Source organism: Dinoponera quadriceps, unplaced genomic scaffold, assembly GCF_001313825.1.
Source record: "Dinoponera quadriceps isolate SergipeBrazil2010 unplaced genomic scaffold, ASM131382v1 scaffold397, whole genome shotgun sequence".
NCBI lineage: Eukaryota > Metazoa > Arthropoda > Insecta > Hymenoptera > Formicidae > Dinoponera > Dinoponera quadriceps.
Genome location: NW_014554705.1, coordinates 1,522,410 through 1,548,172, shown reverse-complemented (window position 1 = coordinate 1,548,172; position 25,763 = coordinate 1,522,410). Strand labels below are relative to the sequence as shown.

The following is a 25,763-nucleotide window of genomic DNA, read 5'->3' as shown; positions in this document are numbered from 1 at the left end:
AGCGGCCGGGTTTTCATCCGGATAACAAGGACTTTACCATGCGACACGTGCTGGATATTTTCAAATGGAAAGTTATTGAAATACCAGTGACGTGTATCGCGGGAAAAGTTTATGCTCCGTTACGGCTGTTGAAATTAATTGAATCGCGCCCGTTCGTTTCGCGCCGTGGAACACGTCGCAAACTTTTTAACGAATGTCAACTACGAACGATACATTCGGATAAATGATCTCGTCGGGGGGTGGAAGGGGGCGGCGCGGCGAGGCACAATTTGCCGGAGCCGGCCGCGCGATCGTCACGTTGGGAATGTTGATCGCGACGATTTCGCTATTGTAAAAGTTCCGACGGGCCAGAGAGCGTATTAGGCGCGTCCTCCTCTCTATTCGACGTTCTATCGGATATCGGCCACTTCGTAAAGGGAATCGAAGCACAATTTCCGGACGCGCGCGCTCCTCGCTTTCCCATCCGTAGTGCCCGCGGAATTTTCCGACCAGGTCCTCGTAAATTCCCCAAGTTTCGCACCCACGCGAAAGTTTCGACTTCGCGTCCGTTCGTCCGCCATCCGCGGATTTCTTATCGCGACGCAGGAAATTTCGAAAAGACATTCCTTCCGACGACGACGCGCCGGAACAGCCGCCGGGGTGAAGGGAAGACGAACTTTCCGAAATTGTTTTTAACGCATTGTAGTAACGGGAACTCCGAGGAATTATTCCGGGGTGCGGCTAATGGCGAAGTTTTCGCGAAATCGTGGGACCTATATATTTCTTTCGACGTGGAATATCGGCCGCGCCAATAAGAGAGAGAGAGAGAGAGCTGTATGCGTGTGCGAATCGAAGAGTAATTTCCGCCCCGTTCAAGCCATATCAACCGGCTGGCTGTAAATTTCTGCGAGCTTTTAAGGTGTCGTATTCTACGGACGGGTCGAGATTTCAATGGTAAAATTTTAAGAGCGCGTACTTAAGAGTTATTCTCTCCGTCGTGACCTGTATTCTCTGCGACGATGTACGCAATAACAGATATCGCGATATTGAATAACGTATTTCTTTCATATTTGTGAGTGTGATTGAATTTTCGCTTCTGCATGTGTGAACTTACTACTCGTTATTAGAAGTAATGCAATCTCTGATATATCAGTAATAATTTTTCTTTCATTCGGATTTATTCGAAGCAAATATGAAATTCAATTTACAAAATAAGACGCCCTCGAAGAAATAAACCTGTCATAGTTCGAGAATCACCATAGTTTTAGAGGCTCGGGAAGAATAGGGCTTTCTTCATTTTGTCCGTGGATGCTTTCTTTTCCGAGGGTAAAAAAATTCGTTTAGAAAAATTCACGTGTGTTCTATTAAAACCTGTTATATTTATTTCTTTCCGCGCAGATAATTGCGTGCATTTAACTGGAGTTAAATGAAGTTAAATGAAGTTAATATGTTATACAATAACATAATACTTTCAAAGAATTACAACGAATATATAGTGAAAAAATATGTAATATGTAAAAAAATATATATAGGGTGTCCCAAGCAATTCGTCTGAAACTATGCAAAATGGATATATAATAGATCAAGCTGAAAAATATAGCCGAAGCCATTTTTTGGAGTAAACGTAAAATTTTGACGCAACCGCGTATAATTTTGAGTTCTTAAGGAAAGTAAATGGACGAACTAGCCCGATTTTCTCGACCACTAGGATCTTCATAATCGTCAAAGTTGAAGCGTGCACACTCAATCGCAAAGATAAAAATTGTTGCTGACGATCTCAGCGTTCCGTGCAAGCAAAGGATAGTAAGTACTTTTGTACTTTACCGAATGTTCTAGACTAGAAACAGATTGCTGATCAATCATCAGAGGCATAAAGCCTTTCTATAAGAATTTCTTCTGGTATCCCAACTAGTTGAATTTGATCAATACAATGTTATTCCGCAAATGTCCTTCTTATATTTCGAGATATACTGAAACGCAATCATAATGTGTACGTAAGATTATCAAAATATCACCCCCTTCTTATAACATTTCGCAAACAGTCGCTGGTTATACACGACGGCACATGATTATACACACACCTCGATTATTTCCGCATCGCATTTCGCAATCCACAGGTTCTCGATAAACGGATTACACAGGGGAACATCCACGAATCACGGGCAATTTGTTCCGTACTCGCGCGATGTTGTCGCGTCACGAAAAACAGCCCAGCATAACGAACATAATTCAACGTCTGCCGCACGCGTTTCATTAATAAATTATTCAAGCCGGTCGCAGGTCATCGAAGCATTCACCAACTCCGCGACTCCTTCGTACGTCGCGGATGACGAAGGGCCTTATTATGCGAACCGGCGCGTGTTCGCGCATATACATATTGGCGCGCCAACTTCGCAACTGCATAATTGCTAAGAGTCGATAGAGCGGCGCAAGCTCCGTATTGCGGCCGAAAGCTAGGAAGAGACAGCTGCGAGTGCGAGCCGATATCCTCCGAACCTTCGGTATATACGTGCACACGTGAGCTCACGGCAGGAACGATAAGAATGCGAGAAAATATCCTCGTCCTCCGAGACGCGCGCGCCTCCGCCGGCCCCTGTTTTCATATCGGCATTATTATCGCGCGGCATTTAATCTGACTCGCGAGCGGAGTCGCGCGGATAGCCGCCGAGCGGCGGAACTTTTTTGATCGACATCGGCCGCGGTAGTTTTAACGAGCGTGGTCGCGAAACGCCCCGAGTTTACGAGCTGGCTGTAAATAGTTAACGCCAGCAGTCCCTCCGCGCAAGATCCGAACAGCGGCGACCAATAAAATAATTTTGCACGCTGTAAAGCCCGGGCCGACGACAGCCGTGCGCTTTGGGAGTTTGTGGGGCGGAAATTGCAACTTACGGAATGGTCGGTCGATCTCGGAATTTCGGTGCGTTCAACCCCCCGGCGCGTCTCAAAGTGATGCGATGTAGTCGTTGCATGACGTGATAAAATTATCTTAATTCTACATTACATGCAAGATGTCTCTTTATCGTTCGTCGATTGCTCGAATATTTCGGGAAACATTCATCGACGAGCACCATTGGACGGTGCGAGAATACGGAATTTTTCCGTCACGGTGCACCATCATTCAACGATATCGGGATACAATTTAACTTCGCTCCCCGAGGATATCCTCCGAATAACGCGTGCGAATAGGCATCAATCCATCCATACGTTTTAACATGGTTTTATAATCAGGCGTGCACAGTGAAAAATTTCATATTAAATTTAATACATTTCACATGTCTCAAAGAGTCCACTCAAATTTTCTTGTTAATTTAACACAACGTGAATATGTTAAAAAATAATGCAAACATTATATCAAAGATTGACACAAAATTAATATGTTAATCGATGTCGAAATAAAAATATATTATTTTAACATTTGCACACATTGATTACCGATATAATAAAATACTGATATAAACAAAATATATTAAATTAACATGGGTATGTTAAAAACTTAATACAACGATTTTACGAAAACCGATTTTAATACAAATATAACATGTTTTTTACTATATATGTAATACTTTTTGTATCACGAAAAAGCTCAAAGGCTTAATTAAAGGTCAGGAGAGACCTTTCTAGAACCTAAACGTTGGGATTTAATATTTATTCAGGGTTACCGCAATTGAAAAATAGATATACGTGAGATAGAGTTAAACGGGAGGGCAGGTTCAAGACGTCGGTGATTGTAAATAATTTTAGGCGTGCCAATTCGATGGTACAAAATGCTCAATTTAATTCACGTAATATTTTATCCAAGTTACACGGCCTGAACGTACGTTTTTAAAAGAAACGTGCCGGTTAATCCCCTTGAGGAACAGCGAGAGGGAAGCACATAAGGTTTATGAATAAGGAAATCTCGAATTAAGTTCTCCAAGCAACAGCATATGAAGTTCCGTGCGGCTCCACCGGTTCGGAACGCGCGGCCTCGCGCCGCTCGTAAAACGTCGCCGAAGCGCGGAGCTGGTACACTCGCAGGAGCAAAGACTCACCATTTAGGACATGAACCCTGATGGACGCCGTATTGGCGTTGCTGGGTTTGCAGCTGTACTCCCCGGAGTCCGAGGGCTGCGCCGTCTGAATAAGGAGCCAAGAGGTGGTGACGTCGCCACCCTTCTCGGTTATCACCGAGATGCCGCCCCTGGGACTGTCGTAGCTCAGGACATTCTCATTGTAGTACCAGAAGATGTAGGCTGGAGGCTCCGAGCTGAAGTGTATGGCGCACGTCAGGTTTATCGTGCTGCCTGCACCGACGTACAGCTCAGGCCCGCCCAATATCGTCGCCGTAGGTACTGCGATAAAGAAGAATTTTCCTTCGTTTTTCTCTCCTTTCCCTCGTGCCCTCTCCTCTCGTCCCACCGCTTCCTCATTCCCACTAGCCAAACCCCTCCCGCTCGTTGCTCGCTCGGCCCGGATAAATCCAGAGATTCGTGCGTCGTGAAAGCTCTCCGCGCGAAAGCCCCTCGGGAATGGTACTTAGCGAACGAGGAGGAACGAGGGAAGGAATCTTTAAAATCGCCCCGTGATCCGTGAGAAGTAACGAGGTAAAGCTTCTTAATAAATGCCGCGGTCAGTGTAATTGAAGTCCCGAGCGCGACGCCGTTATTCTTCATAGAATTAAATTTTGAGTTGAATGCGGCTGAATGCGTCTTGAGAGTTACCATTACCTCGTCAGATGATTACGGTCGGTGGATAAAAACTCCGATTCATTCACGATTCGAGTACTTTAAGGCACGAGTGAGAGCTAAATTCTTGATCGGAGGGAAGACGCGAGCGACAACGTGAGAGATCAGATTGTGCTAATAAAACCGTGACTTACCAACGACGTTCAAGCGAAACTGATGCGACTTGACGGGTATGGTGGAAATCTGACATTCGTAGATACCCTGGTCTCGCTCCTGCGCCCACTTTATGCAGAGGGTCCACTCGGACCATTCACTATTTTGACCCGTGTTTTGTTTGTGCATTGCTTGAAATCGTTGGTCGCTTGTGTATGTGTACGCCCCGGCCGTGAGGATGTGAATGTCTCTGTGCCTGACCCAGGACACCTTCGCAAACAAAGTACAGAATGGTGATAATCGATACGCCGAATATTCGAAACACCGCGCACTTCGTTGCCGACGTATGGCTTGATATTTCAATAAATGAATGTGACCTCGATACCTTGCGCACGTAGTTTTAACAATCCGCGATTTTTATTATCAACTTCGCTATATTATTTTCAGATGAGGAAGAGATATTATATTTTTCTGTTATCTCTTATTTATATTCTTACAGTCGCTCACGGTGCTCGAGTTTCGAAATAAATCTGACAACGTACGAGTGACATTTAAGCTAAAGAGAGAAAATGGTATTATCAATTTCGAAATGTTTCAAGTCGGATGTTTTCGCAAACTGTTTTGCGCGGCAAAGTTAAATTCTGCGTTTTTGATTTATTTTTGCACGGGAAACCTTTCTTCTTTTCGGTTGCATCGCGGACTCCGCCACGCTCTGTGAGTACACTAGAAGGCGAATCGAAAAGAACGGTTTATCATAAATCTCCACGTCCACTGTTATAAAGGAGAAATCATGAAGATCATTCTTTTGACTCAAGATAACAAAGCAGCGGTACGTATTGTCTCGCACCGATGAGATTTTGCTTTCACGGCCCACAAATTTTCTGCGTTGCCTTAAAACGTGCGGGAGCGACTTACTTTTGGAAAAATATACTTATCGAAATGGAAGCTTATCTCGATAACTTGGAACCCCCTTCTCCTCCCCCCGTGTACCGTGCCGGGGTCTAGCGCATCCCGGAGTGCTTCGTACAGTACCTGACCAACTTTACCGCGATTCCGAAACGGAAGAACCGAACGAGAGGATTCGTCTATTTCCGTGCTCGCAGAACGCCGAAAATCACCGACCCGTGCCGTAACCGGTAAGAAAAGTTGCGAAGGAATACAGAAACTTTCCCGGGAGTTTCGGCGCTTCCTCTGCCGACACACGCAAAGCATATTCTCACGAGCGTGGCGCGATGGTGTCAGTGCGAGACCCGAGGGTGTTCGGCGATTTTCAGGGGGTAGCCTTCGAACGGAAAATAAAAGGATTCCGCTGAACGATACGAGCCAGACGTTTCCTCACATTCGGGATTCTCCCTAGGTATTTCAGGACTAATACGCGTGTGCGATATTTTTCACATATTGGAATTAGTATTAAACATACAATTTTCAAACTGTTCGATCGTCCGTCGCACGCGTTTTAACGTCGAGTGCACAAATTCACCGGAATAACGCGCTTCGCGTAGATTGGGTTCAACCCTTCTGTGTTCCCTTGCATTCTCCTTAGACCTTTCAGAACTAATATGCGTGTGCAATATTTTTCACATATTGGAGTTTGTGTTAAATATGAGATTTCCAAACTGTTATATTCGATCATTTTTCACACGTGTTTTAGCGTCGAATTTATCGGAACAACGCGTTTCGTACAAATTGGATTTAAGCCTTCTGTATTCCTCGCAACATACGCATCTTCAACGCTAAATCATTACGTGCAAAACAGTCGCGTCGAAATAATTTATCGCCGTCATCCGTCAGAGGAGCCATCCGTCTCGGAAGCTTTCGCAACTCGGCGCAACGAGCAAAACCGTAATATTGGAATTCGCGGTAACGGGAACTTCGACGCATATTAACGTCGGGGGTTTTCGCGGCGCGGAGCTCACCGTCCCCAATGCGGGAAATTTCATGCGGGAGCGGCGGTGGTCTTTAGGAGCGAGGCCGGCTTGGCTGTTCGTCGATATTTTCACAGAGTCCGACCTCGTATATAAACCGTGCGCGACGGAAATGTGTGCGTGCGCGTGTACGCGCGCTGCAAGCTCCGTCTGCACATGTGCCCGCCGTTGGCACCACTTAGCGTATTTACTCGATGAAGTTTACGTCTCTCGCGGCGTCTGGCGAGTGGTAGCTATCGCACGGGGAACAAAAGCTGTTTAGCGCTTCCTAACTTATCCATCGGAGACGAACGGGCGACCCGTAGACGCGAATGGCGACTGCGAGAAGACGTCGGGAATGATGAATGCCGAACGTTAAGCGGAACTGCCGCGAACACAACGGGAATGTAGCAAATGGTTTCTCATACCGCCTGCGAAGTGCCGCGAACCTGCCGATCGCGATCTCCTCAATTAGCGTCATACTGTTCTAAGTCGCGATCGATCAATTAAGTTTCGATTAACAAAGTTTCAGTCTCACTATATCGAAATAGTGGACATTCTTAATACATCTTGCTCGAAACAGCTTACAACCAATAGCCTTAGTCCGATAGCTTAAGCCGATAGCTTAAGCCTTGATTGCTTTAATCAGGCTGAAAATACCTTTTCGTGTATGTAGCGAAATTGAAGCAATTCGGATACACAATATTTGAACGTTGAAGCATAACATCGCTCTGAGTCTCCATTCGTGACGTATTATCAGAAATCGTTATTAAATGTCGCGTAGACCCAAGTCAACACTGAAATATGTTTCTCGCGGGTTCGGTGATACTGAAGGGAAGAAGGACCGAAGATCTATTTTCGAATTGGTGCCGCTTCGTCTGAATTGTTCTGTATACAGAAATCGCGGGTAAACTTGATATTTCACTGTTCTGCTTTCTCAATCATCCACTTTTCACGGAGCGTTCTCGCACCCGTTGCTGAACACACGGTATATTGATCCCGTTAGTCGATGACTTGGCTAATATTCATCTCGCGATACTCGGTCGGAGAGCGTGTGTATATATTTCGTTACGGTTTCAGTTGCCGTAAAACATCTTTCTTTCTTATCATGTAAATGTTAACTTTCACGGCAACATCGGCGCAGTGGTTGGTGACGCACGTGCGTTGCGCGCGAGTCGCGCCATGTGATGAATGAAAAAAATACGTGACACGCGTCGGGATGCATGTGCAACCCTGATGGCTTCGAAAATGCTCTTTGCCTTCACGCCTATTATTTCACAAAATTGCTTTTTTTCCGCTTTCTTTGCATATAACGAAAACAAAATAATCTGGGAAAATATATTAAATTATTTCACATATGTTTCATAACAGCGCAAAATATAAATTAATAGAATATCGTAACTTCAATATCGAAACATTTGTTTTATAAGAACTATACTGATTGAAATATCATAAATTTTGTAATGATGAAATTCTAATAGCATTTTGTAGCAACGCGTAACTGCCTTTTCATCGTCGAAAATGTAATTATAAAGTTTTAAGCAGCGCAAATTTTATGAAAACTGATTTAGCAGACGAACAGTTAGAGCGGTTCACGAAAAATTCTCCTAAAAGTTACAAACTTCGTTTACGATTAAACATGTGCACGAAAAACCGGCGAGATTGTCTAATAAATTAAATAAATTACTGCTATTCGTCGGCTGTGTTGAACAACTTTGGTGTGCATAAAGTGTGCATTATTTCTGAAATTTTACGGCAAAGTCCTAGTTGTAGTTGATTTTATTATACCTGCATTTATTTGTTACTTATTTATAGCTTTATTAGACACCAGGGTTATTTATTCTCATGAAAATGCTATTATTTTCCAAAATGTGTGTAAAAAAAAAGAGAAAAACGTGTGTAACATACAACAATACGATACATTTAACATATTTATAAGCGAAATGTTCACACTTGACTGACTATTTTCATCACAATCAATTTTAATACATTTTCATTTAACGAGAATATTTGCAGCAAAATATATCTATTTCTAATAACATGGAAATAATATAAAAGTGGTAATATGGCGTGGAAAGAATCAGAGATGTAAAATCCGCGCTAGAAATGTGTTTAAATTTATAAATACATTCTCTAAATTTTTGTTACATTGTTATACTTTTTTACAAATTATTCACAGTCGCATAACGGCCAGTGTATTTTTTATAAGACTGAGTTGCGCTGAAAATAATTAGTGTTAAATCGTTGATTCTAAAACACGGATATAATTATTGTCTTTAGAACAAGATAGAACATAGAGATTTTAATTATGACAAAATAATCGGACGTTAGTCAAATTCATTTCATTCGCAAATTTAAGTAATGAACAAATGAGTTTCCAAAGTCATAATTATAATACATGAAATTATTGAGAACTCTCGATGCGCATGTTTCCGTATTTCCTGTGAAAGATATATAAAAATAGGAACGGAAAAAAAATTCCCGTATTAATAAGTACAAAATATAAATACTTTGATTGTTTTCCATTGCAGTGCTTCAAGTGCAAAGTGGAAAGAGTTCTATTATTTCGCGGAATATCGTGTTTTCGCTTCTGTAATTTCGTCTCTCCGCCCTTTTGCAATATTCGTATAACCAGCACGGCATCCACTGTTTTTCTCTTGATATTCCCGCTACCGTGCTAATCAGGCGAGCGTTTATGTCACGAAAGCGTTTTCAAAAGCTTCCTCTGTGATACCATGACGCGTCAAGTGTATATCTGAATTTAACCTACCCGCGTTAAGCAACCATAATTTCAACGTTGCGTGTTTTTTTGAACATTTTTTTCACCCGTGTCTTTTATAGTTGTTGAAAATATAAAATTGAAAATATATAAAATACGTGGAGTATGTATAGAATAAATGGCCAGAAACAGAACATTCAAATATCTTTCTTTTTGAGAATTTGAAGATACGAAAAGATTGCAATATGTGAGGAATAAAAGCAGTTTTACTACAAATGGAACATTAATGACTAATAAGTCTGGAAAAATTATGTCGAGAGGGAAGTCGGGAAATTGCAATTATTATTGTTCGTCCATTGAAAATTACATGTAATCTGTAAGAGAAATACTTGTATTCCTGGTGATTTTCACACACATACATGTACACATGTACGTACACGTACGTACACGCTATTGTTTATTTACGAATATTAACGTTTATTTGCGATATTTCTTTTAATTTAATTTACATATGTTTTTGCACTCTCATCGGACTTTTTTTTTAATTCATTGGCCGATGTATTCCAAATGAAGTTATTTAATTATTTAATTTATTTAATTTAAATTAATTTCGTTTAACGAGTTAGCCAATATCGCTATATGAACTGACTTCTGTTATTTTGTTAAATTTACGTATTTATTAAAAAAAATAAAAGTAATTAAAAAATTATGAATACGCAAGGAAATTGAAATTTTCTAAGACATTAATGATTTGTTCAAAAATATTTACTTATCGACTTTGCAACAAGCAACCTCAGGCAGGTAACCAACTCGTAAATCGACTTTCGCGTGAGATGGCTTAACCACTAGTGCACGAATAATTAAATTGCTTTGTGAGAAAGCAACCAGAAACGCGGAAAAATTTTCGAGCGAAGCTCCGATCTATTATTAAACGCAATTACCACGCAACGCTGCGGAATAACTATAAAAGGGGCGCAAAGTCAATTTTTTTCTTTCATATATATATATATGTAATATTGTGCCCGACTTTTGCCAATGTTACAACAGTATCCCAATTAAATCTTTGCACTATTTTAATTATTTCGTGATAATTGGAAATAATGAAATGTATTTTTAGATACAATATCTTCTGAAATGTTTCATCATACATATATATATATATATATATAAATAGATTTACATATATCTATATTTGTAATATAGATTTTGTTTTTGGAAAAAACTAGTGCAGTAGCACTTTACTATTATTTTATATGAAATTCTTTATCTCCAATATTGACATTTTACTGGCTCAGTCAATGAAAAATATTGCTAAAGTCAAGCCTACTTGAGATTAAGTGTGGAGTAAAGTTCATTACTTCTATTTATATCCTTCGCCGCTCCTGAAATAATTTAAGTTGCGCGAAGTCTCTTATTTTCAATCACTCGAAACTCTAGAACCATCAGCGACTTTTTTAATTAAAGCAAAATTAATCCCAACTTAGCAAAAAACCCATCGAGGAAAAGAGCACGGGTAGGTTCGAAATATCTTGCGTAACGATCGATTTTATGAACTATTTCTCTCGCACCCTTGCGTCGCTTCGTAAAGCTTGATATCGGTATTGGGTTACCGTTGTTGCAGCGATCTTTATCGTCATCGTTAAAGCAAAGTAACCGAGACCATAGCTCGTATCAAGGAAAATATTGCGTTCAAGCGAATTCGGGATTTTATGCGATATGCAACAGACGCGGTTCTTCGACAAAATTGAGCCAATGAAATTACGTGTGTTCTGAAGCAAGTGCGAAAGATTATGTCGATAATGACGTGCACAGAGTCGATCAATTCGATCAACTAATAGTTCTGATGATTCCTTTCAATAGAGGTCGTAATGGTAGTACTGCGTCTGCGATAAAATTGAGTTTCCAGTTACCTCTAAGGTCAATTAACGCCCAATCGACTCCGCGCAACTCGATTATTTCCTGCAAATCGCTTCTCTTAAGATCCTTACCGGGACCGGATTCCTCTTTTGCTCCCGTGAGAGAGAAAGAGAAGAACCATTTGTCTTCAGCTTAAATGTTACTACGATTTTAAATTGTATGCATGCGGTAAAATATCTTTATTCTTTAGAAATATGAGACCGCGTTAATATGCAAGAATAATATGGAATGGTATTTTTATACTTTCGAAAAACAAAGATTCTTGCTCATTTGCGCACGTTACTATACGCGTCTGAAATATCATTATTTCTAGCATTATTTTTACGAAGCCAACAAAATTTTAATTTATAAATACATATACAAACAAACATACGATACTACATAATGTTATGGAAAATAATATAGACAAATAAAATACAGAAAAATAATATAGAAAATAATAATTATTTTTAAATTTACTAGAATTTCCTTAATAATATATTAAATTCAAATAGATAATTAAAAATGTATAGCTTTAATAAATTCATACGTTTCCTAATCATGTAGTTAAATATGCTAACAACTTCGCTGTCGTATCATAATTAACAGAATCCTCAATTGTATCAAATTCTGAATAAATTCTTACAATTAGGTTTCATCTTTCAAAATTTATGAATGAAAGGAGATAGAGCATGAGAAAGAGAGAGAAAGAGAGAGAGCCCTTACGGTCTTGTCGCCCAGATTGCGGACACGGCACGTGAGGTATGCAGTTTTTCCGATAAGGGCTGTCACGTTGGTGTTCTGCGTGAAGTCGAAGGTGGGATCTGGTTTCGACTTCAGGCCGGAAGAATGATCCAGCAATTGTTGTCGAGGTCTGCTCTGCATCGAGTGTCTGTCCATGTTATCTATCGTCCGATCTCCTAGACTCAATGTATCTGTAACGACAGAAATTCGCTCATTGAGTCGATTCGAAGAGAGAGCATACCGAATGATTAATGCCACACGGTATTATACGACAAATAGTGATTTAAAATTCTTTTTGCCGGTCGATTTGTACCTGCGTGCACGATAAAACCTAAAACTGTTATTGTACGGGAAATTGATTTAATTTGTTTCAGTTTGTTACCGTGCGTATTCGTTTCCTTGATAAAAATCACAAGATATATTCAATGACCATTACCAATTGCGGGGCGCAAATTTGCATTAGGACGTGGACAGTCCTACTTTCAATTGCCGGCTAATCGATTAGCCTTTCAAACGAATCCCCGTAATTAGCTATGCGATTAATGAAATTTCCAGTTAATTGAAGTCTCTAATGGTAGCCATTAAACAAACGAGCGAGGAATAACAAAACTCTAACGTCCGTAAACCGTTTATTGCTTTCCAAAATACGCAATATTCTCGACAGTCCGATTAATCTCGAACTAATCGCTCAATGTTCCAGTAACAACCGATTCGATCTCTTTATAACGTCGGCTTTCAGTTGATTTCGGCTATTTCAATATTACCAAATCAAACTCAGCTAGAAATGGTCTGATACGGCGAGCGACGATCGAAGTATTACTCGCAACAGAAAGTGGTTGGCGTTTCGACTCGACAATCGAGGCTTTTGATTCGGTCTATTCACTGTCGCCGCATTCGCCGTTGTTCGCACCTGCATTGATATCTTCTTTCACAGACAATACGTGTACGTGCGCGGTAATTCCTACCGTACGCTCGATACTTCCCGTACGGAAGCTTTAGCTTTTTGTGAACATTTGCTGTATAATCGAAATAAAGGTAAATTTCTTCAGAAAATTATACAATTTGGAATTTAGGTTCCCGATTGTTGGTACAGAACTTACGCGGCACTATATTTATTTACAATAGATCTTTGTGTATATTAGAACCTATATTAGAAAAACTATTTTTCGATCCTTTTTCTCTATATTAAAATACAAATAAACAAAATTATTTATTATAATATCGAATTATTTCGTTTTAAAATATATCCTTATCTTCCATATACTTCGATTGCAGCCATGACAGTCTCCAAAGATTATTTTAGATTCCAAATAATCATCGTTCGTTTTTGCGCCAGTTGCATTTCTTCACGGTTCAATCTCCAATGTTGATAAAATGGAATTGCCACGCGCAAAGCTCCTCTTTTATCTCGATTTTTTCCCCTCGTCCCCTTCAACCCTTCCGCCTCTCGCTATATCTATCCCCCGTATACGCGTCTTTCCCTTCGTTATGGTTAAAAGGACCACTCGATGCGCGAAATTGCGAGAACAACGCGGATAGCCGTCACCCACGTATTCGCGTTAGGCAAGGCAACGAGCATTTTAATAGGAACACCCGCGAAAGTGGCGCGCACCGATGAACAATTTTTGGGATTCGTTCCAGCAAACTGCGGGCCATCGATTTCCGAATGCAACTCGCGTGTAGCCGTAAATATCAATTTTTAGGGAGTACCACGTAACAACGATATAAATACCGTTAACATGCAACGAAATGGAATGATCTAATAGTATATAAATAAAAATCTTTTTACTTAAAGCCAAAAATACGTGACCTAACTGGCACGCTAACTGGCGTGATTTTAGCGGCGATAAACGAAGTGATCTAATTTTATAGAAAAAATATATCGTTTGTATTTTAACTAGAATATTTGAATTTTGTTAATCTTTCTAAGGTTCCAATAATTTACAAATGTGGTTAAATCAACCAATTAACAATAAACAATTTATCACGAAGAATAAGCGTACCGAATTATTTTGTCCTTTAGTGATACTTCATTAATAATGATAGTGACGGTTAAATTTATATTTTTGAAACAATAAAGTATACAGAATGTTTGGAACAAACCGGAAATAGGTAAACTATTTATTTCTGTGATTACTAATATAGTTTGTTATTTATAACTTACATTAACTTTCAATTAAGATCGTGAAAGTATGCATTATTTCCAAATTGGTAATAGAAATGCCTACGAATACAACACAATTGGTAATAGAAATGCCTATGAATACAACACAATTGCAGTGAGTGAACGAAAGTTCGCGGTTATATTTCAAGTTTCTTAGGAATTCACGCGAAAGACGAAAACTTTTATTTAGTTCTATTTTAATTGACAGAACGCAAGCAACTGCCGGGAACATTTGATGCGGTTATACATGCTCTGTGACGTCAGTGTAGTTGCCGCTCAGATGCTGCAAAATGGTCCATAGTACCCGCGCACTTTGCACACTGCAAGTTGTTAAGTTAGAAATGCACTCAAGAACGGTCGATATATGTCTCGAAGTAACAGAAGTGTTTGCTTAGTGTTTGAAACTAACTTCACTTCATATTCCGGATTTAATGGCGAAAGATATATCTCCCGTTATCGCGCAAGCTCCGGTATTCAAACAGTTATGATTCGCTGTTTCTTACTTTGACCTTATTTTAGCCGCATTAATCTCGAAAAATGTTCGTTTTAATCGCGACGAAGCGCGATCGCCGAATAAATAATAGCCGTGAAATCCCAAGTGTCCTTTTTATCTCGGATCTCGATTTACGTTCGACATTACCGTTGCTTTATCGCGAAGACCCAACACACTCAGACGCTCAATCGAAACCGATCCAGAATCGAGATTCAAAGTGGCCGAAGACGAATACTCTTTGAAGAAGCGTCTCGACAGCCTGTGTCTCTTCAACGGGGCGAGTAGTTCCACCAGCCAAGTGCATACAAAGTATCTATAGCCGGGTAATCAGAGAACCGTAATAGCTGCGGGGTGTATCTATAGCCGGAGGAAGATTGGGTGGAATTAGATTAGATCAGAGCTCATTACGCTTCGGCTTAAGAGTGAATTAGGTAGAGAATGGGCTGCACGAGTAAAGGGTTCCTCTTCCTGCTAAGATAAATCTTTCTTCATTGTTTTTCCTATAATACATCACGCGGATGATAATGGCACTGCCATCTTCGAGACAATGGCGACGAGCTGCGATATAACAGCATCTCGTCTCTCTTTCTCCCTCTCTCTCGCAAGTAAGGGCTGAGCTTTAAGACGCCGGCATAGCTCTTCGGGCTTTGACATCTTCGCGAGATCTGATACACATAGAAGCCGTTTCAAAAGTGGCGCTTTTCCTGGCGCTTGAAGAACTCGCTTCCCTCGAACAATTTGGCGTGATTCCGCGGTTCCGCGGTGATAAAACGCGCGGTTTTTCGAGCAAACGCGATTTAGATTGCCGAGCTTTTCGTTCACTCTGGATTTCGCCCTGGAAATAGCTAAAGTTACGTTCTCCCGGACGATAGCCGGAGAAGACAGTAGAGTTATATTCGACGTTAACGCATTCAAATGAAAACGGTAGTACGTATCCCCTCTAATTAACGTGGACGTATCGCAACGAGCGAGCGAAGGCTGATTGACTACGCGGAAAACTTTGCACTCCATTAGCTTTCCACTGAGATACACCGCAGGTTCGGCTGCCTCATAGAGCTCCAACAATGCGATACACGTAGAATCGTGTGTGCGTGTGTGTGTGTGTGGATAGTAGATGCTCGTTCTCGAATTTCGATATACGAAGACAGCCGTGATGATATATAAAGGGCGAGTTCTGGGAAAGCCAAAGAGAGGGACTCCCTGGAGTGCATGGAAAAGCTCGTTATAAGCTCTTCGGTCTTAGTTGCCGCTACGAAATTAATTAAAGCAAGTGTTCGCTCAAGCGGGTGCGAGATATCAAGAAATGTCCTTTTGTTAGTTGCACGATGAATTCGCGTGCAGCGTCATTCGCCGAGATAATGAGCGGCGGATGTTTTCTTAGGAATGCCGGGAGTGCGCTTAGAAGCGAGGGGAAAGATTATTAAGGTAAAGATTAAGTTTCGCATATCATCGCGCGGCTAAGTCGTTGTTTGGCGTTCACTTGTATCGCGTTCGTCGCTCTCATCGTCATCGTCGTCGTGACGTCGCGTGAATGTTAATGCGGTACAAGTGCACGTAGTTTGCGTATCTCGTGAGAAGTATGCTGTGTTAGACGTTACGGGATTCTTGTTTGGAGTTGTCGTTAACTCCGTTAATTTACATATTACCTGTTATATATAAAGGCGATAATCGTTCTCACGGATGATTTATTACGGCGGTAACTTATTATTCACGAGGAAATTGAGAATAACAGTTGCATTTCCAAATCAGAGAGTACGTAATATGACAGTTGTGCAAACGGATGTACACGGTGATGGATGAGGAAGCGACGAAAAAATTCGCGTGCATGAAATTCTCGCAAATATGCGTAAAAATCTCTCTATCCACCGGCTTTTCTTTGTTCTATGCATCATATATAGAGAAACATTTTTATTACATTAATATATTTAACGAAGCAGAAGCGTCCTTATACGGAAAAGGAACAAAGATAACACATTGTATTCAATAGCAAAGAAAATATTCTGCAAAGTGAAATTACTCATGAGTAGGTTTGAAATATAAGTCCGACAATTTTCATCGATTTATAGACGACTAACCATTCGGCAAATTGCGGGCTATTCGTTTTCACTGAGTTGAGGAAAAGCTGGATTTGTCGGCGGGTCCACGTCGTTTCTTTTTTGTTTTTTCAGATGGGCTTCCAGTAATTGCGCTCTCTGTCACTCGATGTCATTTGACATGGATGGTTACTCGCGTTATTACAGTCGCGCCCGGGGTCATAGGGTTACGACAGATGCAGTGGAATAACCGCACCGCGGTTACCGCCCACGGAAAAGCCGCACGGTTCCTTTAACAGTTCTATCGTGCATAATAAAAATACAGGTTCGTTAATTAATTAAATAGAGCAAGTCAACGATCGAAATATGATGAGAGTAAATGGTTTAACAAATGTTCACATCTTTCGAAAGAAATTACCGCGACGAATTCATTGATTGATTATTTTGTAATAGCATCTTTCTCGCGTAATTAGGAAAGTTAACAGCTTTGACGCAAAGGTTCTCTTTCTTAGAAAACAATACAAATGTTGGAAGGAAGGAAAAATACTTCAGTATTGAGATAATGACTTTTTAGCTCCCGTGCTAATCTATCGTCATGGTCGTTGCGTGCAACTTAGCGTGTTATTGGCCCGAGCCCTTCGCGTCCACGCTTAATGCCGCGTGCCGGAATTCATTACGTTAGAAAACGATTCGGTGGCAACCACGAGAAAGAATGGCATATACAAAGAGTTATCGATACAAAAGTACCGATAGATATTGTAACAGCTGCAGCAGCCGCAACCGTATCATAAAATGTCGATGATGGAGGAGGAATAACGATACCTCCAGCGGGCACATATTTCTCGCTTTACGAACGTATCGATCGTCGCGAAATAATCTTGGCGGCCGCGCCTTTTTCCAGAACGTGTCGGATCGGCGAAATTACTTTTCGCGTCGACTTTTTCGATGCCGACTGTGCTGCTTGTGCCATGCACGTGACCCGAACAATTTGCACACGAATCGCATCGGGGCTTCTGGATTAAGGTATTTAAAGGAGCACGGATCGCTGCCGCCTTTTCTCCCGCATTTCATTGCAATTTCCTGACGGGAAAGAGGCAGAGGGGATTCCGGACCACTACTGCGCCGTAGCTGGCGATCTGAATATTTAGATCGCTCTGGGCCACCGGGCGAATGACCTTCGCAATAGCGAGGAAAGATCGTTTTCCGCCTCCGTGAAAGTGGACGGTAAAAGTTACGATCTTATTTCGAGCTCATCGCAATTTGTGCCCGACGCCTTCGCTTCTACGGTTCGGCTCCGTAGCAACTGAACGAAAAAGCTGGAAATTTTTACGAGCCCGGAATAGAATATTCAAATCTAATCGTTTTGGCTCAAATACATTCTTTTATATCACGAGAATGTAACGATTGATAACGATGGTGGATTATTATTTTGAATATATTTATGTGAAGACGCGAGTTATTCGTGTTTTAAAAGTGGAAAAATCATATAGAAGCATAAGAAATCCACAAAAAAATTATGCAGCAAAAATATAAACACAGTTTTGTATTATTTCCTAAATTTTATTATCTCTTAAATTTTGTATCTATTTATCCTTATATCAGAATTTTATCACAAAATCATTGATTATTCTCCGCTTTGATTAAATTAGAGTCGATTTTTCTTATCAAAGTGTTGAGGAATATTTAATTTTCAAGTAATTAACAAGTAAGAAAATAAATTAGAATTTTAAGAGAGTTGAAGTTTTTAATTATAAAAATATAGAGAATGTGAGAGATCAAAAACGAGATAAATAATAATATCTCTTGATATTTTGAAGAAATTTGACAAGTACACAATAAAAAATATTTTGTGTTAAATTTTTAATATACTCACGTGTTAATGTAATATATTGCGTTTATTTTATCTCAACATTTTATATTATATCGTTATTGAACGTATGTAAATGTTAAAATAACACATTTTATACTTTAGTATTGATTAACGTATTAATTTAGTATTAATTTTTTACATAATATTTGTATTATTTTTCAATATATTCACCTTATGTTAAATTAACACGAAAATTTAAGTGGATCGTTTGGGACATCTGAAATATGTTAAATTTAACACAAAATCTTTTTACTGTATAAATTATAGAGGACTAATATGATAATCTCTCTCTCTCTCTCTCTCTCTCTCTCTCTCTCTCTCTCTCTTTCTCTTTCTCTTTTTCTCTCTCTGTCTCTCTGTCTTCCGGTATTTCCAAGTATTAACAAATTCATTTATGAAAATATGGATACTACAAATAAATACGTTAAATATAACAAAGTTCAGTATCATAATTCAGTTCCTTCGCACTAATTTGGTAAATTTTGGAAGAATCAGAGCAAATACGTCTATTAATTTTCAACTTATTTTAAATCCTTTCATTTATATTCCACATATTCAAAATCGCGCAGGTTACACTTATGTCGTGTTCAGTTGCTGAGAAACGTTTCAGAAATAGATGTTCGTCCCGATTTACTTTCCCTTACAGTATCCCGTTTATATTCCTCGTATTCCTCGTATCCTGCGGTTATTTTCACTAAAATAAGGTCGCACGAACCTAATTACGCCACTTCGCATTTCCTCGCGGCCGCACTCTTTCCACGTACACTTTTATTGAGTAATTATTCCTCACGAATAATAACCGTCGTTCTTATCTTGAACTCCGCCGTTATTTGAAGTTACATTTTCAGTCGATCTGGGTTACCGTTCGATCAGAAGGTATTGCGTTATTCATCTGGCCCGTAAAAGTGCTCATGACCGGATATGCATGCTTGTACAAATGAGCGAGATTGGACTCTGCCCGATGAATTATTGACGCGCGAATCTTGCATGTCGCATGAACAAATTTTTGAAGGCACATAGTTTACGATAAAGCGCCAAGCACAAAGTTCGCCGCGAAGTTAAAGTTCCTAGTAAATCGGTTTCCAGACGGCGAATATAATGAGAGATATTCCATCTAGACTGCGGAGCGAAGGTTTGCGCATTTCACGCATTGTTTCGCAACGATGCGTGTCGCGTTTTTCCCAAGTATACGCGAAATCTTGCTTAGAGGCATCGAAATTATTTGCAGAATTTAATAAAAGCTCGCGCGAGAGCCTGATATGCCGCTAGGATTTACGGCCGCCGGAACGCGCGCACTCTGCGTGCCGTTTCGAGCAATAACGGAAACGTTGAAATGTAATTCTGCGCTCTGGCAGTGTCTGCGTGACGTTACTTCCTAAATTATGCATCCGCGACGCGCGCGCGCGCGCGGCTATGCAAATTTAGAATAAATCAAGAAACCGAAGCTCGCCAGGACCCGCTCTCTCGGTCCGCTCTTTAACGGACTCGCTCGAAGCTTGCGCTTTCGATAACCAAGCCAGATAAAGTCCCTCGGCTCTTATCTTTTAAACAGGTAATGTAATTTAATCACACCGCCGCGGTCGCGTGACTCTGCACCGCGGATTTGTCTTCCCGAGCTGCGTCGGTACCGATGTTATATGCTCGCGCGAGAGACGCGTTATTTTTTCTCGTTGCCCGAGATTGCGCGAAATAAATCGTCCGCTCGTACGCGCGCCGCGAGCATAACTTTTGCGTGTAGTAACGAGCGACGTAAATGATTTGTGGGTGGGTACGAAAGCGGAATAAAACGGGCGCCGCTGATATCACGGCGTGTGAAACGCGTGGATATTTTTTTTAATAACGGAATTAGACGCGAGTATTTTCGAGCCCGAGAGACGGGCTGATTCATTCGGGTTGGAAATGGCATCGCTACGTAGCGCAACGGATGAGAATTTATCTAATGAAGCTAAGCACTTCTTAGATATAAACTCGCGGAAATAGATACGTGTATTTTTTCACATTTTGTAAAACATCGAATTCCGTTAGATATGCAATGATAACCGCCGTTTCCCGCGTGTATCGATCCACTGAAATTTTTTTTCTATGCTTTATGTATTCGTGTTACAGGTAAAAAATGGGCTCTCGATTCTTTAGACGCACAATTCCTAAAAGTTCTATAAACCGTGACGTACCCAGCGGAAGTTCAATTTCTCCGCGTTTTAATCATTTCTTCTGTATGCGAATATTTCCACTTTACTTATAGCGAACGTATTTCAATTACAGCCCTTGTGAAGACTCGGTTTTTATCATTTTGAAATTATCACATCAATTTAATTTGATATCAACGGCGGCGCTTTATTCTATATTGTGGACGGATTTGCAATTTTCAGCTTCGTTATATCGCGTACTCTGTTGTATCTACTGTGCAGGTATCCACGATCGAGCATTCTAATATGACTTGCCAGTTTGGTCCTCTATACTATTTCGATAATGAGCACGACGGCCGTATCTCTCGATTATTCCGGCACAATGCGTGAATGTAATGCGTTTAATTGAAAGTTGGGTCACTGGTCAGTATGCGTTGTCCTCGGTCTAACGGGCAAAAGGAGTTTATAATGCTCTGATCAAATAATATTATCAAAGTTACAATAGCCGAACACAGGCACAGAACTCTACTTCGAAAACGTCAAGTAATTGTTATTAATGTTCAAAATTACGCGCGTTTCTAGCTCGCTCGGCCAATGTCACTTGGAATAGCACAAATAGTACTTTTCCCGAATGTTCCCGGCCGTAACAGCGTGAATGCTGAATGCAATTTGCGTTTTGTCGAAGTTGAGGCTTGCGTCAGTTTTACGCTAACACGTTTTTCGAGATTGCTCGTCCTCTCGCTCGCGTTGCTCGCCTCGTGCAATGTCCGCAGTGCGCATCGTCGCGTAAAATTTCCCTCGCTAATAACTATATAGATTTATGAGACGTTATGATATTTAAATACGAGCTCTAGCGCTACTTGCATTTTGTATCGCGTCGAGTATAATTCGAACGTATTTTCGCGTCTACTCGTAAATTTAAGTGATTATGATTTTTTTACTACATGGAAATTCGAACGACAGGATAATATCTCGCGAATTGGGAAATTGTTTAAAGTTTGTACGGCGATACAGCACGCAAATGTATTTCATACGCGCAGCGGATTAATTAGGATGAATTGCAGTAAACCAGTTGTGTGATAAATTATAATGCTCTTTGTTTATCACGTGTGTTTCCGTACTTCACATGAAATAGTCGAAAATATCACGTGCACATTAAAACACAAAGCACTTGAAAATGGAATTATATATATTAACAGTATTCTGCTCTTCGTCGCTTAAGTTAGCTTTATCATTTAGTAAGACGAAAATTCCTTTCTGTTTACTGCATATAAAATAATAATTTCATTAGCTGCATGCGATAAATGAGTCCAAACTGTCCAGGTTTTCTCACCATCTTTTATATCTTTCATATCTTATCATCTTTTCATATCAAATAAAATGAAAAATGAAGTGTTGAATGCTACCACATAATCACACGCAAACATGCACATTTGATATTTTATTACCTTATTATTATTTTGATAAACGTATCAGCACAAACCTTCATTGCAATATTAACAACAAAACTGTTAATTATTTGACTATGTGAAACGAGAATAAACAAAACGTATCTCGATGCTGTAATATTTAGATATTTACATCTGCATACTTAACAAACATTTTCTATCGTCGCTGACTATACGCTCGAGAATGGTTCGATAAATTTCAACTTGAAAGAATGGCTCTTTGAGTGCAAAAAGTAGCAATTTATCGGCGTATAAGTCGCGCAGCAGTGCCCCTCATTAGAGCCACTAATGATCTCGAATCAGATCTCAACGTACCGCTTTTTCCTTGGCTCTCCCGAACTTTTCTCGCTCATTGCGCACAGCAGCGAAAAAAGAAAGCTGATCTCGCGGGAGAGCGGAACGACGAAATCGATTAATTAAAAGTGCTCTCTGCGTGTAGAATCGTTGTACCTAAATCTTCCTCTCTCTCCCTCTCTCTCTCTCTCTCTCGATGACGCAACTTATCAATTATGGGACAAGTGAATCACGTCGCCAAATAACGGGACGCTCGTGATTTCATGAGTTTATCGTCTGGCGTCACGTGACGCGGAAATGCAGCGAAACTGCAGGGGACCGCGTTTAAGCTCCAGCTGAGGGCGCTCGCGCTTGCTCTCGTAATTAAAACACGGGGAAACTTAATGTTTCCTTCCTTTCGAGGGCTCGCGGCCAACAAGGGTTCTCCGAATCATCGAGCGGCCGAGTTCAAATTGCGTTTGTGTCGTGTGCGTGACAGCATTTGCGAATCGCACGCGAGGGATAAGCGAACTCACGTCGGGGAGATTGGAATAGCAATGAAATGTTATTTGCATAGTGCAATAACACGATAACGAATCTCGTTACAATAAATACCGTGTTGAGCCTGAATTTAAGTTTATTGTGCTGACATTCGGATTGCATTGGACTTTCCATACGTCAGCATATAGATGTTAACTGAAGATTTAATACGTATAGTCACGTGAGCAAATTTAATAAAGATCGAACGAGTTCCGAGTGAATCGATCGCCAACGAGATGCGTGGAATACCGAAACAACGGGCGAGTGTGATTTAGCAGCCAGTTAGTCGTATTAACGCAATGAATCTTTGAAGAGTATTTTCAGTACAATTCCACCATACGATACATCGTATTGACACATTCGTCGTAACGACGGAGAGTATACTTTCAGCTTTTACGGCGCTTTCCTTTCTAAGAATTCAATTAATCGTTGTAACGGATGGAATCATTGCTCCTTAATAAAACTATTTCTCTCGATAAAACCAGCAGATCTTCTCGATGAAAAATTGCAGGGCACGTAGGTAACGGCTATAATAAGAAAACAATCCCTAATGGCGTCCCTAAGGTACACCGGTCGCTTCTCCAAGATTTAAGAGGATTAAAAACCAGTTCGCGACAGTTCTCCCTCCCTCCTTCCTCACTCTCTCTCTCTCTCGTATGGCTTTATTTCGCGACATTGTCCCCGTTCATTCTCGCACGTAGCGTTGCTCCAACCGTCACCTTATCGCTATAATATTGAGTCAATTGAGCGCAACTCTTGCCGCTCGAGCGACTAACGGTGTTACTTTCGAAGCGAACTTTGTAGTAGCTGGCAGGTGCGCCGTCAATCTCGGGGAGTTCACCTGCTAGACTCCATCCCAGAACCGTTTTATCTCGCCCCCGTGTCACACGGAAAGTATGACGAACCTTGAAATAACTTTTCGCAATAATAAAACGACACGCGAATAAGTTCTCGCGTCCCTGGGCTTCCTCCCTCGACGATGCCCTCGAGCGCACTTCGTTATTACGGCTGGATCCCTTTTTCGAGGATTCACGTATAGATCGACTCGGCGGCTTGAATAAGAATAAAGTGCCCGGTAATTATTTTCACGCCATGCGAAACTCCCGGGCTTCCATTAAGACCGCGCAGCGTCGCGCAAAAAGGACGATTCTTTCAGAGATTACGCCAGATTCAACGGCATTCCGCGTCGCGAAATGATTTCCGCTCCACTTAATCCAAACTCATCGCGGATCGAGATTTATATCTCGTTGTGATATAGCGGCGTCACGGAATTTGGATTTGCCGTGTAAACTCGTTCGATAACACTTTGCATTCTGAAACAGCTGCGAGAATCGATCGTTCAATTACACCCAACCAATTCGAAGGCACGTACGTGTTGCCAAATTTGTGTGAAAAGACTTTCGTGTTATAAGATATATATATATATATATATATATATATATATATATATGATAATATTCTTCTATAGATATACTCTTTTCTGTATATTTTGAGAACATGGAATACACACGATTTTCATTACTTTTTACTTGAACATTGCACGCATTCACATACACCTATACATACGTACGAACTTTGATATTACGACCACTTGGGGTGCGCGATAAAATTGATAGAAGATTGATCCTTTATGCAAAAATAAAAAAAATTAAAAAGGCTGATAAAAATTCTTTTTTATGTCATTCTATTTTCGAGAGCATCGGTTTAGAAAATTGGAAAATTAACAATTCTTTCTCTACATTCAGCATGAGTAAAAATGGTCTTTCTTTACGTTGATTGGCTTCAATAATGTCAATTAGAGAGTACGAGTAAAAAGATTAAAAATGTTAAAAGAAGAATGAATTTAATATTTTCGATATGAATTAAATTACTTCAATAAAACCTATGTAATTTTTAATTTTTGTTCTTCAAAGAAATGAATATGTTTTAATTTTATTTTTCAATGAGCATTCACAGATAATATGCATTTGTCAATATTTAATTAATGTACGTATAACATTTCAGATGATAATAAAATGGTATTTTTCATTTACTGATCTTTCACTAGGAATTTATATAAATGGATGCCATTTCGAACTTTAGAAATAGCTTTTTCACTAGCTTTACTAGTAGCACTTAATTAATAAAGTTTTACTTTGATCGAAGAGAGAGAAGGAGGAAAGGAGAGAATATTCCTCGTTTACATAAACTTCTACAAATACTACAATAGACGTCTTCATAGAACTGGTATCGTTCTATCGAAGAAGAAATGTGATAGAAGTATCTTTATTTCAAGTAGAGCTTTAATTATTCTTAATTATTCTTAATTATTCTTATTACCTATTATCGCGAATAAATTTGCATCGCTCATTTAATCGGCATGTAATAATGATCCATTAAAGCTTAATATAAACGGTGACTTTTTCACAGAGAATATCTTTTGTTTGCAGAATATAAATGCACTAAATAATTTTCTACTAATTTTCTAACAATGCTAACAATAACGTTTCATCAACGTAAAACATGCGAAAATTGTTATTAAATTTGTTTTTGCTTTCACGCGTTACTTCAAATGATGCTTCAAAATAATTAGTAATAATAACTAGTAATATTTTACGCATTGTATTTTAGATATTCGATATTTTATAAAGATATCAGACAAAATATATATGTCAAAAATATTCAACTCTAAATTGCAACGACTCTAAATTGCAATTTGCTAAAAATGAAAAAGAAAAATGTATAATCAATTATCGTTTTATAAAATTCGTATATCAT

At 40.0% G+C, this 25,763-nt stretch overlaps 1 protein-coding gene across 3 annotated transcripts in view; it reads right to left on the bottom strand.

Annotated features, from left to right (window-relative positions):
• LOC106740974 (cell adhesion molecule 2-like) overlaps nt 1-25,763 on the bottom strand; it is a 48,542-nt gene that overhangs the window by 8,362 nt on the left and 14,417 nt on the right. For all 3 annotated transcript variants that reach the window (XM_014612509.1, XM_014612508.1, XM_014612507.1), the window contains 3 exons: nt 12,042-12,250; nt 4,838-5,066; nt 4,011-4,310 (listed from right to left, as the gene is read on the bottom strand). In XM_014612509.1, the coding sequence (XP_014467995.1) occupies nt 4,011-4,310; nt 4,838-5,066; nt 12,042-12,215 (703 nt within the window). In that variant the 5' untranslated portion in view covers nt 12,216-12,250. The remainder of the gene's footprint in view (nt 1-4,010; nt 4,311-4,837; nt 5,067-12,041; nt 12,251-25,763) is intronic.